Below are 13,170 nucleotides of genomic sequence, written 5' to 3'. Positions count from 1 at the left end.
TATAAAGTTGTATAGAATTCAATTTCATTCAAAATAGGATTTGGTTGGGAAATTTCTGATGTTCCATGTGAAAGTTATGGCTGGTCAAAGTTTAGTTGACTTTTAGGTCAAAAACCCTAATTTAGCAACTTTAGGTTTTGTTGATTTCTGAACTTTACATGATGACTCATGATCAACCCTTAATAAAACGATGAATGCAACTTCAAAATGTTGATGTTGACCAAAAATCAGGAGTTTTGACTGTAATTTGACCATAGTTGACGTTTAGGTCAAATTGATCGACTGTTGACCATTTGAGCAGTTGATTGGGCAATCTTATGAATCACGGCTTGAAACTTGGCATGAGGATGCTTTGAAGAATATGGGAGGCCATGGAATTCACTTGAGGCGTCAGAACCCTGATTTTACTTTGAGAGGAACAAAACCCTAGTTGGAGGTTTGTTGCTTATGAGATAGATAATCAGGCTTATTTCTCAGTGCTTGAGCCAAAATATATTGAAATATGATGGGCAAATTTTGGGGTATGACAAATGTTAAGGTAGAGAAACATACAACAATCACATGTTCATTACACAATCAACAACAACATGGTTTCACACTCATTCACAAGAGCATACACATATTCTCAACCAATCAACATCATCATGAATAATTCACCACATATGCAATACAACAATCACATGTTTATTACACAATCAACAACAACATGGTCTCACACCCATTCACAAGAGCATACACATATTCTCAACCAATCAACAACATCATGAATAATTAACCACATCAGCAAGTATGTATGCAATGTACTCCACAAATGACTCATTATGCACGTGGTACTATATATGAACACTCAGGTTCATCTCGCTCCTTGATCCCCACCATATAATCAGATTCCCTCTTGGAAAAAGAGCATACCGAAAATCGCCTAATCACCATATAGCAACGCTTCACTAACCCCTCAATGGAATTAGCTAATCGTACCAGATCCCCACCATAGGATTCAGACTCATCAAAACGAAACAAATTAAAGTTCAGACACCATGATGCATGACTCTCAACAACATGCATTATCACCAAAAGATTCACCAAAATAATAACCATGCATATATCATTGTTACGAATAACATCAATAACGATAGGTAACCATTAACCAATATTATGACAATCAATCAACAACATCAACATCAACAACTCAACAATTGCATATTCACAAGTATTCAATCATGTTAATTCATTATAACATCAGCACATCATCAAAATAACATAACGAATCGTTAAACAATCATACAATTCATCACATTTATCCCTCTAGTTATCCGTTTTAATTTTTGGATTGGATTTATGTACTATTGACTTATAACTTTATGTATGTCATTTTCTTCATAGCCTTCGTATCGTCGAACCATAATATTCCTTATAACTATTTGATCTGAGAAGCACTTAACTTGAAATAATCAGAATTTACTGTTTGCACTAAATACGGAGGAGATATATTTCCAAATTCTTTACGTAGAAGAAACTTTCAAAACTAACATTTAACAAAAAAAAGTGCATCGGAGATACATCTCCGAAAACTGAGAGTTATTTTGAGAATTGTATAGGCCTATTGAGTCATTTTCAAATACATAAAAAGCTTTAAAAATTTCCCATATCATAAATAAACTTGACCCATAAAAGTAGGAGCTGATTCCCAACAAGTTAAAAGTTAATTAAATATGATAATAGCTCTAATATATAAATTCTCTGGTCACTAATATAAACAACAAAGATTATTTTTTTGATACATTTGACATCTAGTCCATATATATATTGACTAGATATATTAATAGTCAAATTTATTAAAAAAACAAAAGTTGTTTATAATAGTAACTGATGAGTGTACAAAAAAAATTGTATAATGGGTAATTTTTTTAAAATGCCTTTAATATATTAATATGTTTACATTTTAATTTTTATATTCTAAAATAAATTAATAAAATATATGCTTTAAAAAAAGAATATACTTAAAACTTAAAAAAAATCAATATATCGAATTAAGAGAGGTGTGTATGAAATTTATTTTAATGATATATTAATATGATGACTTTATGACGCACATCCTTCATTAAAAGATGTAATCTAATAGTTTTTCTTTAAATTCATCTAAGAGGTTTGAAATGATATTACTTGGTAATGATTGTTAAAGCAAACAATGAACCAATCTCAGTCAAAATCTAACCATTCAGGCAAACTTTCCCATTACAATATCTTGTTACAAGTATTTAATTTAATAGAGTGTATGACATATTTTACTTATTTTTTACAAAAATGCTATTCTTACACCAATTCTTACACCTACACCGTATGTACGGACGATACTGTTCATGTACGGACGACATTATTCATGTACGGACGGATACTAATCATGTACGGGCGAATACTATTCATGTACGGACATTTATTTTTAATACCTGAACGTGTATTAACCAATTTCATTACTGCATTAACCAAATTTTTACACTCCATTAACCAAGTTTGATGACTGTTAAAAATTATTTTTAATATCTGAATGTTGCATTAACCAACTTTATTACTGAATTAACCAAGTTTTTACACAACATTAACCAAGTTTGATGACTGCTAAAAATTATTTTTAATACCTGGATGTTGCATTAACCAACTTCAATATTGCATTAACCAAGTTTTTACACTGCATTAACCAAATACGATGAACAGTGTTTGGTGTAAGTATTTGGTGTAACAAATGGTGTAAGAATAGCAATACTCTATTTTTTATGACCATGAATCTAACCCTTCACGTAAACTTTCATATCCATGACATATGTTTCAATATTCCTATCAAATACGGAGTACATGGTATTTTCCTTATCATTTCTAGTTTTGTGTTGTGATAAGTCCTTTTTGATAAATTAAAAGCTGGTTAGTCAAAAAGGAAATTGACCTTTATTTTCCTATCAATTCCCCAATTCGCTAATCATCCAAACAAATAAGTAAATAATTGTTTAAATACAATTATTTGAATTTGGTTATATTATTACTCTATGTTATTATTATTTTTTTGTTTTTTAAAAGAAAAATAATACAATACTACTATCTTAGAAAATCTATTAAAAAATTTAAATATAAAATTTATAATTAAAAGTGCTAAAATCAATTTTAGAAACTGTCATTTTCAACACAAAGTTTTATATTTTATTTTTTAAATTAGTTTTATAACATTAATTAATAAGAACATTTGATAATAAATTACTTTATTAAAAAAACACTATTTTAAAAATCAGATCAAAGATCAAGTTTTTGGTTTCAAATTTAATTCTTTCAATTAATTAAATATATGGTCGAATCATTTATTAAATAAATTAATAATATAAAATTAAATTTTATATGTAATAATTTAAAAAACAAAGAAATATAAAATTATAATGTACGACGACCAACAAGTCATAATTGAATGATAACGATCAATATTAAATTGGAAGATGTAACTATATTTGAAAGAAACCACATGATGATTATTGGCTTTAAATAAAAAAATAAAAAAATAATTATGTGATATAATTAAAAAAGTTGACGGACGACGAATTTTAACAGGAACATATTTTGATGAACGGTGGATCCAAAATCCCAAATAAACTCGCCATTTTTTTGACTGATATGTAGACTGATCTGAGGGACTACAACCCATTTTGTCACCCTATGCAAAAGTCACCCAAATTTCAAATTTTAAAGAGATTAATTAGTATGTGAGTGTAAAAATTGTCGCACTATATCAATTAAATTCAATTTTAAATGCTAGAGTATTCACCAAGTAAATAAAAGACTATTGAGTACTTTAATACATAAGTTGTTTTTAGTAAATAAAATAAAACAAAAAGTGACAGGTCATCAATCCGAAAATGCCACGAATTTGATTCCAAGAAATCACAACGAAAACGAGATATTGCACGCGCACGCGCTGTTGGATGTATAAAGCCCAAATTCATCGTCCCTTACTTCTTCCTCCCTCTAACGCTATTTTATAGGAGACAAACCAACCAAAAAAACCGAAAAAAAAAAAGAAAAACAAAAAAAAGCAGTATTCCCTAAAAATTTCAAAAGAGAGGGTTTGCTTATTTTATTTTCTCCCATATTTTCATCCCTGCTACTCCTTTTTCTCGTTCTCAGTGCTCACTTTCATCATCTCAGTCAATTTACAGTTATTTTTCGCGGGAAAAACGGAATGGCGGCTGCGATTTCTTCACAGATTGCTCAGTCTGCGGCTGTTGTGGCTCCGATGACGGCGGCATTAACCGGAGGACCGTTTACGAATGCATCGCTTTACGTAGGTGATCTCGAAGGGAGTGTGATCGAGGCTCAGCTTTTTGAACTGTTTAGCCAAGTGGCTCAGGTTGTGTCGATCAGGGTTTGCAGGGATCAGACCATGAGATCGTCTCTTGGTTACGCTTATGTTAACTTCACCAACGCTCAGGAAGGTTCGTATCACTCTGCATTTTGTTTTCGTTGAAAGTTATATTTTATGTTAATAAATTTGTTTGATCTTTTATTGATATTGGTTTTGAATCTAGATTGAATGATTTTCATTATTACTGATTGACTAATGATCTTTATATAGTTATATTCATCATCATGATCATCAATTTTATTTCCATAAATGTTTTTGTTCATGTGTAAGGTTAAGTAGTAGGAGGAAAGGTTTTAAAAAACGGTTACTTATGCGAAAACCCAAAAGGAAGGTGTGATACAGATACAGTTATTCACAGTTTTAATGATTTTTAATGATGAAAAAGAAATTGTAGCTAAAACTTTTGATTGGATAGTTGCGACTGCGACGGTTGTTTAAAACCTTTGATTGGGTAGTTGCGACTGTGACCGTTATTTAAAACCTTTAATTGGGTAGTTGGACTGTTACGGTTATTTAAAACCTTTGATTGGATAGTTGCGACCACGACCGTTATTTAAAACCGTTGATTGGATAGTTGCGACTCCTACCGTTGTTTAAAACCTTTGATTGGAAAGTTGTGACTGCGACCATTACTGAAAACCTTTGATTGGGTAATTGCTGATGTTTTTGTATCTGTTCTGAGATTAATATCATAACTTCTTTGAATATGAATCTAGAATGAATAATTGTAAGGATGATGTCTTCTTTGTTTATAGTCGCATTTATTAATTAGAGTTGAGATATATGTTAATGAACCACCACAAATTATAATCAACCTGTTTTAATTAATTCATTTAAACAATATATTAAGTCAGAAATCCTCCGCATTAAGGCAATTTGCACATCCTCAGTCGTTGGATCAAGATCCGTATAAATTTTAAATTTAGTATTCAAAGTAAAATAAAAATTGCATTGAAATCTACGCTGTCCAATCTTGATTTAACCATTGCGAATGTTCCAAATGCGTGAATGCGGCTACTATGTGATGGCATGACAGCAGAAAATCTGATTTCATTGTGTGCATCTTTTTTCTTAAATGTGCTGTACTGTTTATTCTCAATTTTTATTCATATCAATATTTCAAATTACTATTGGACTGTTTTATGGATTGGGATTTGGATTGTTATTTCTATGATTATATGGTTGTGTTTCTGAACTGATTTTTCAGCGGCCAATGCCAAGGAACTACTCAACTTCACTCCTTTGAATGGGAAGCCCATTCGTATTATGTTTTCTCAACGAGATCCAAGTGTTCGGAAAAGTGGATCTGGCAATGTGTTTATTAAGAACTTGGACGCATCAATTGATAACAAAGCATTACATGACACTTTTGCTGCCTTTGGCTCAGTTCTTTCTTGCAAGGTGGTTCTTGACAGCAGTGGTCAGTCAAAAGGACACGGTTTTGTGCAGTTTGACAATGAAGAAGATGCAAAGAGTGCCATCAAACAATTGAATGGAATGCTGATTAATGATAAACAAGTATATGTTGGATCTTTTGTTCGCCATCATGAAAGGGTTAGGACAAATGGATCACTCAAGTTCACTAATGTGTATGTCAAAAATTTGTCTGAAACCATGAATGATAAAGAACTTAAATATCTATTCGGCCCCTTTGGAACAATAACTAGTGCAGCAATCATGAAAGATACAAATGGGAAATCTAGAGGCTTTGGTTTTGTGAATTTCCAGAGTCCAGATTCAGCTGCTACTGCGGTTGAGAAATTAAATGGAACCACCATCAATGATGACGATGACAAGGTTTTATTTGTTGGGAGAGCTCAGAGAAAAGCAGAACGAGAGCATGAATTGAAAGTCAAATTTGAACAAGAAAGAATTAGCCGATATAAGAAATTACAAGGGGCTAATTTGTACTTGAAAAATCTTGATGACGGTTTTAGCGATGAAAAGTTGAAGGATCTGTTTTCTGATTTTGGAACTATAACTTCTTGCAAGGTATGTTAAAAACAATTTGTATGTGAATTATATAGACATTGATTTGACCTTTTTTCATGTTGTTTTTATTGTTATTATTAGGTGATGTTGGATTCACATGGTCACAGCAAGGGTTCCGGTTTTGTGGCCTTCTCAACTCCAGAGGAAGCAAGCAAAGCGGTAAGTTCAAAGAGGCGTGACTGAGCTACATGTTTCCTTATCATGATGGATGGATGTTTGAGCTTTCAATGTTTTTTTTGTCTAGTTAAATGAAATGAATGGGAAGTTGGTCGGAAGAAAGCCTCTGTTTGTTGCTGTGGCCCAACGCAAAGAAGAGAGGAAGGCCCAGCTGCAGGTGATGCTCTTCTTTAATATCATTTTTCATATGTGATTTTAATACTTATTACATTATTAAGTAACTGACTAGTTGTGGCTTATAATTAATTAGAATTGCTTTGATGGCCTTAATTTATGTTTGTAATTTATATATGTGCTTTTTATGGAGTATCATTATAGTATATTATATTTTTGGCTTAAAAAAAAGTATTTGATCTCTTCAATTTTATATATTTTTGGTTCCAGTCAAAGTAATATTGTTTGTTTGGTTTTAGTTCTTGGAAATACATGTCATTTATGTGACTACTGATATTAGAGAGAGACTAAAATGAAATGGTCTACATATTAGAAGAACCAATTAAAATATAAACTAATTTTAGAGTGTGAAACAAAAGAACAAAAAGGGAAAACAAAGTGACATATATTTACAAGAACCAAAGTCAAACAACCAAAAACTAGTATATTTGCAAGTACCAAATGCATATTTAAATCTATATGTATTTTAAAAAAATTGATGCAAGCAGACCCCACTTAGTGGGATAAGACTTTGGTTGTTATTTCTGTACCCTTTCTTCATAAAAAGCTTATTTATTTTTCTTATTTATTTTTCTTAGTTTTACTGGTTAGTTGATTGTGTTTAGTTGGATGTTCATTAAACCAAAGGGCGTTTAAACAAATTCTGGTTAGTTGATTGTGTTTAGTTGGATGTTCATTAAACCAAAGGGCGTTTAAACAAATTAATTTTTTTGCAGGCTCAATTTGCTCATATTCGTGCCCCCGGTGGAATGGCATCTCTGGCTGCAGGAATTTCTGGATACCATCCGGGGTCTCCGAGACTTTCCCCTCAACAGTTATATTACGGTCAAGGCACACCTGGTTTCATACCACCTCAGCCTACTGGATTTGGTTTCCAGCAGCAAATCTTGTCTGGAATGCGACCTATTGTTGCTCCAAATGTTGCTCCAAATTTTGCTATGCCTTATCAACTCCAAAGACAAAGAATAGGTGCTCGACGGAATGGAAACCTCCAACACCTGCAGCAGAATCAAGTAATTATTCCTTAAATTTAAAGTTTGATCTTTTTAAAATGATTTACTTTATTGTATCAAAAAATTGTTCTATTGAAAACAGATGCTACAACGTAACTCCAACCAAGGGTACAGATATATGGCCAACAATCGAAATGGCGTGGATCCAATGTTGCCCATGACTTTTGATGGTCCAACTTCTATCGATAATCAGCGTCCGAGGTCTACATCACTTGCATCAGATTTAGCTTCTGCTACCCCAGAAAATCAGCGTATGGTATGTAAAATTTGTTATTTTTACACGTAAGAACTTTTTATATTGTTTTACTTATTTTTTTATATTTCTTGAAAACGGTAGAAATAACATATTTTTTATATTTTTAATAATGATGGATAAGAAATTTAATTTTTGTTATGCACTATCTTGAATTAACAGATGTTGGGTGAACACCTGTATCCACTTGTGAAACATCTTACACCAAATCAATATACAGCTAAGGTGACAGGAATGTTGCTTGAAATGGATCGGTCAGAAGTAATTCATCTTATTGAATCTCCAAATGACTTAAAACAAAAAGTTTATGAGGCATTGCAAGTCCTCCATGATGCTGCACCGAGAGCTGAAGTCGGAGATCAACTTGGCTCGGTGTCATTGAATGAATGAAGTAATTTGAGCTATGCCGCGTATCTCATATGTGAGGCTGTGTTATATAATTTTGATTTTATGGAAATTGTATTTTCTAATGGGTTGGATTCGTAATTAGATGTGTTGATATATTCATTTTCATTTCTAGCTTTTGGTTTTTTTAGGTAATTTTATGATTTTATTTCATTTGAGATTGGTAGTAGAGAATCAGTCTATTAAACTTTGACAATAATTTTTCTTTAGACTCATTTAAGATGAATGTTGCTTTTGAATTGAACAATGCAATATCAAATTCAAAAGAATAATATACCAATTACTCCATCCGTCTCATATTAGGTGTCTTTTTTTAAAATTTTCATACTTTTTAAGAAAATGATTTAATTATGTTGATTTCAATGAAAAAATGAGTACCATTTATTAAAATAACTTTATTAATAATAAATAGTAGAGTACTTAAATGAATTAAAATACAATAAAAAAGATGACAGCTATTGGGAGACGGAGAGAGTATAAGATTATCGATATAAAAACACTATCGATTCTGAGGGGGCAACTTTAAAAAAAAAACACCATCTATAAATATCATTTTGTGCAATGGAATGTGGACGTATTGTAAAATAATTGGTTATTTCTTAAAGTAGAATAGTAAATAATAAATTACATATGAAATGAAATAGAATCCATATCACTCAATTCCGCTCCATTTCAACCGTTTTAAATTATTCAAATAATAAAATATAATTTTATTTCATTTCATTCCGCTCCATCCAATTATATTAATTCAAATAAAGCCTCAAGGAAAGTTGAAGAAAAAGCCAATTACAGCCATCAAAATCAACTAATAGTGCAGAGAAGGAAAATAAAATCAACTAACATATAAATAGAAGGAAAATAAAATTATAAAACTATCCTCAATTCTATAAGATATGAGATACAGAGACAAATATTATAATCATATTACAAAAAAAAAAACTAAAAACAAATATTAAATGTCATTAATAGAATCACTTATATCAACATTATTTTCTTCTATTTAAAAAAAATTAACATTAAATAATTCTATAAATATTATAAATTATAAATTTTTGTGTAAAATATCAATACATTTTGAAATGATCACGATTTTATCTCTCTTTCTATATATATATATATATATATATATATATATATATATATATATATATATATATATATATATATAGAGGAGGGATCAAATTACACCCGAAGAGTTACACCACGAGTTACACTCGTTCAATAACTACATTTCGAATTAATATTTTTTAAATTCAACCGTTGGATTGAAACATAATATCATATAGATCATACCTATAAAGTTTGAGCTTAATCTATAATGATTTACTATGTCATTGAATTACATCAAAATTAACGTTATATGAAAGCTCATTTTGACGTTAATCTTTGGATATCTTGATCGTATAGTAAATCATTATAGATTAAGCTCAAACTTTATAGGTATGATCTATATGATATTATGTTTCAATCCAACGGTTGAATTTAAAAAATATTAATTCAAAATGTAGTTATTGAACGAGTGTAACTCGTGGTGTAACTCTTCGGGTGTAATTTGATCCCTCCTCATATATATATATATATATATATATATATATATATATATATATATATTTTGCATGTTACAACTAACAAGATCATGTAAAAAAAGTATACACAAAAATTTAACTTGGACTAGAGAAAAAAATATCGATTATTTATTATCTTTTTTAAATTTTTACTAAACAAACATAATTTTTTTCCGACTTTTTTGAAATATAAAAATAAATATGCTTAAATGTATCACGGAATAAATGTGTTTTTTTTTTTTACAATTCATAACTATTTTATGATCACCGAAACAAAATTTATTTTACTAATTATGTGGATTTTATAATAATAAATACTTTATAAATTAAATCAATTACATAGAACTTCAACACAAATAATAATAAAATGAACACACCAACACCACTACAATGCACCAATATTCATACCAAAATTCGTGTGAACTCACGAGTTATTAATTTTTTTTGTACAATTTAGAAACATATGTGTATAATGGGTAAGTACCCACACGAACGTGCGGGTGTCCATATTAGAATTTTTACGAATCCACAGGTTATCATATTTTTTGTACAATTAAAGAAAATAAAAAATATTTTAAATAATATATGAATCCAAACACGGAAAAAAATGTATTGTTTTTTTAAACTATTTATGTTATCAATGTTATTATTTTGATTTGTTTTAAGTTTAAGATACAATAATTTTTTAGATAATATATTAAAGTTTAAAATATTTATTATTGATGTAAAACAATTTTATTTTCTTTTAAAATATGTATTCTTTAAAAAAATTAAAAAACAATTTTGTTTTTCTTATTTACATTTTGAAAACAAAAGCGTGCGTACCACACCAGTACCTGTGCGAACGCACGGGTAACACACCAGTACTCGTGTGAACGCAATGACAACCATACCATAATTTGTGTGATTCCACGGGTTATTTTTTTTACAATTAAAGAAAATACAAGTAAATATATTTAAAATGATATATGAATCCAAACACGGAAAAAATGTGTTATTTTTTAATTATTTATATTATTAATATTTTTGTTTTGACATTTTTTAATTTAAGATACAATACTTTTTTTAAGATAACATATGAAAATTTGAAATATATATTATTGATATAAAATAATTTTGTTTTTATTTTAAAAGTATGTCTTATACAAATAATAATTTTTTTAGGTAAAACAGTTTTGTTTTTCTTATTTATATTTTTATTACATTTGAAAATAAAAGTGCACGTACCACATTAGTACTTGTGCAAATGTATTGGTAAGTCACTAATACAGTGTGAACACATGTGTAACCATATCAAAATCTCTGTGAATGCATGTGTAACCATGCCGAAATTCGTGTGAACGCATGAATTTAATTTATGAAAAATTAATATATATATATATATATATATATATATATATATATATATATATATATATATATATATATATATGTAAAACAATTTTTTTTAAATCAGGTCTGTTTTTAAATAAAAAAATGGCAAAAACAATTTTGTTTTTCTTATTTATATTTATTATAATGTTTAACTTTAATTCAATTTATCTCTGTTAACGATAATTAGGCCCACACCTGTACCCGTGCGAACGTCCGGGTATCCTACTAATTTCATTGAACATATGAGAAAATGGAATGTGGACGGTATTGTAAAATAATTGGTTATTTCTTAAAGCCTATGTTTATGCCTAAGTTATCACTAGAATTGTAAATAGGGATGGCAACGGGTGCCCGCGGGTGCGGGTTTTATACTACCCAAACCCGCATCCGAAATTACCACCCGAACCCGAACTCAAACCCAAAAGCTATTCGGGTGACAAAGTAACACCCACGCCCACACCCGTTGGGTTCGGGTTTTTTTCACCCAAACCCGCAACAAAATACATAAAATATATTTTTCTTACAACTTTCCATAAAATATATATATAATATATTATATAATATATATATATATATAGGGGTGGAAATAGGCTAGGCTAGGCTAGGCTTTAGAAGGCCTGAGCCTGGCCTACGATAAACTTAGAAGGCCTAAGCCTGGCCTAAGGCCTATCGTAGGCTCGGTTTTTTGGCCTGGCCTGGCCTTTTTAAAAGCCTGGCCTGGCCTGAAAGCCTATATAAAAAGCCTGTATCTCATTAAAGTTTTCAATTAATTTATATAATTTAAGAAGTCTTGTAGGTCGACCTATATATACATATATAAGTGGACCTATTTAGCATTTGTTATATATATATATATATATATATATATATATATATATATATATATATATATATATATATATATATATATATATATATATATATATATAGGGTAGTCTATTTAGCTTTTTTTTCTTCTAATATATGCATACATGGACCAACTTATTTAACATATCTTTAATATATATGAAAATATAGGCCGGCTTATAAGGCTTCATAGGCTTTTTTAATAGCCTAAGCCTGGCCTATTTAATGAAATAGGCTTTTAAAAAAGCCTAAGCCTGACCTATTTATTAAATAGGTCTGGCCTGGCCTAGGCCTATGTATGCTGGGCCGTAGGCCCCTGTAGGCCGGCCTAGCCTATTCCCACCCCTATATATATATATATATATATATATATATATATATATATATATATATATATATATTCGGGTGTGATTTCGGGTTTCGGGCGCGGGTTTCACACTACCCAAACCCGCACCCGAAATATCAGGTGGCACCCGAACCCGAACCCAAACCCAGTCAACTCGGGTTTTTACCCGTTGACTCGGGTTCGGGTGCGGGTGGGCCCCGCGGGTTTGGGTCTGTTTGCCATCCCTAATTGTAAATACCAAATTACCCTTCTAGTAAAGAGATGAAATGAAATAGAATCCATATCATTCAATCCCGCTCCGTTTCAACTGTTTTAAATTATTCAAATAATAAAATATTATTTTATTTTATTTCATTCCGCTCCATCCAATTATATTAATTCAAATAAAGCCTCAAGGGAAATTGAAGAAAAAGTCAATTCCAGCCATCAAAAGTTGGTTCTCTTGCTATGAAGCCATAAACTATCAAGATTCTGCCACTCTGGTAAATATTCACGCTATGATCCCGAGTAGAGCTGTCAAAATGGGCTACCGACCCTAAACGGGCCGGCCTATGCGGGCCTCGGGCATTTCAGGGTCGGACACAAAAATCTCATATTTAAATGGACTCTATTTTTACTACCCAGGT

The 13,170-nt window shown here is 30.4% G+C and overlaps 1 protein-coding gene across 1 annotated transcript; it reads left to right on the top strand.

Moving 5' to 3' along the window:
• Positions 1–4,012: 4,012 nt before the first annotated feature.
• LOC131643664 (polyadenylate-binding protein 5-like) lies at positions 4,013–8,636 on the top strand. Its single transcript, XM_058913948.1, has 7 exons — positions 4,013–4,469; positions 5,607–6,391; positions 6,473–6,550; positions 6,636–6,725; positions 7,459–7,755; positions 7,838–8,011; positions 8,171–8,636. The coding sequence occupies exons 1-7, from the start codon at positions 4,217–4,219 to the stop codon at positions 8,396–8,398; spliced, it is 1,905 nt and encodes a 634-aa protein (XP_058769931.1). The 5' UTR covers positions 4,013–4,216; the 3' UTR covers positions 8,399–8,636.
• The last annotated feature ends 4,534 nt before the right edge of the window (positions 8,637–13,170 follow it).

The sequence above is a fragment of the Vicia villosa genome, linkage group LG1 (assembly GCF_029867415.1).
Source record: "Vicia villosa cultivar HV-30 ecotype Madison, WI linkage group LG1, Vvil1.0, whole genome shotgun sequence".
NCBI classification, from domain to species: Eukaryota; Viridiplantae; Streptophyta; class Magnoliopsida; order Fabales; family Fabaceae; genus Vicia; species Vicia villosa.
This window is presented reverse-complemented; position numbering and strand designations above follow the sequence as displayed.

Excerpts from the sequence above, each read along its gene's own strand:
- LOC131643664 (XM_058913948.1), top strand. The coding sequence starts at position 4,217 with ATGGCGGCTGCGATTTCTTCACAGATTGCTCAGTCTGCGGCTGTTGTG. Across the intron at positions 6,551-6,635 it reads CAGAGGAAGCAAGCAAAGCG|TTAAATGAAATGAATGGGAA; the intron begins GTAAGTTCAAAG and ends TTTTTTGTCTAG. Across the intron at positions 8,012-8,170 it reads CCCCAGAAAATCAGCGTATG|ATGTTGGGTGAACACCTGTA; the intron begins GTATGTAAAATT and ends TTGAATTAACAG.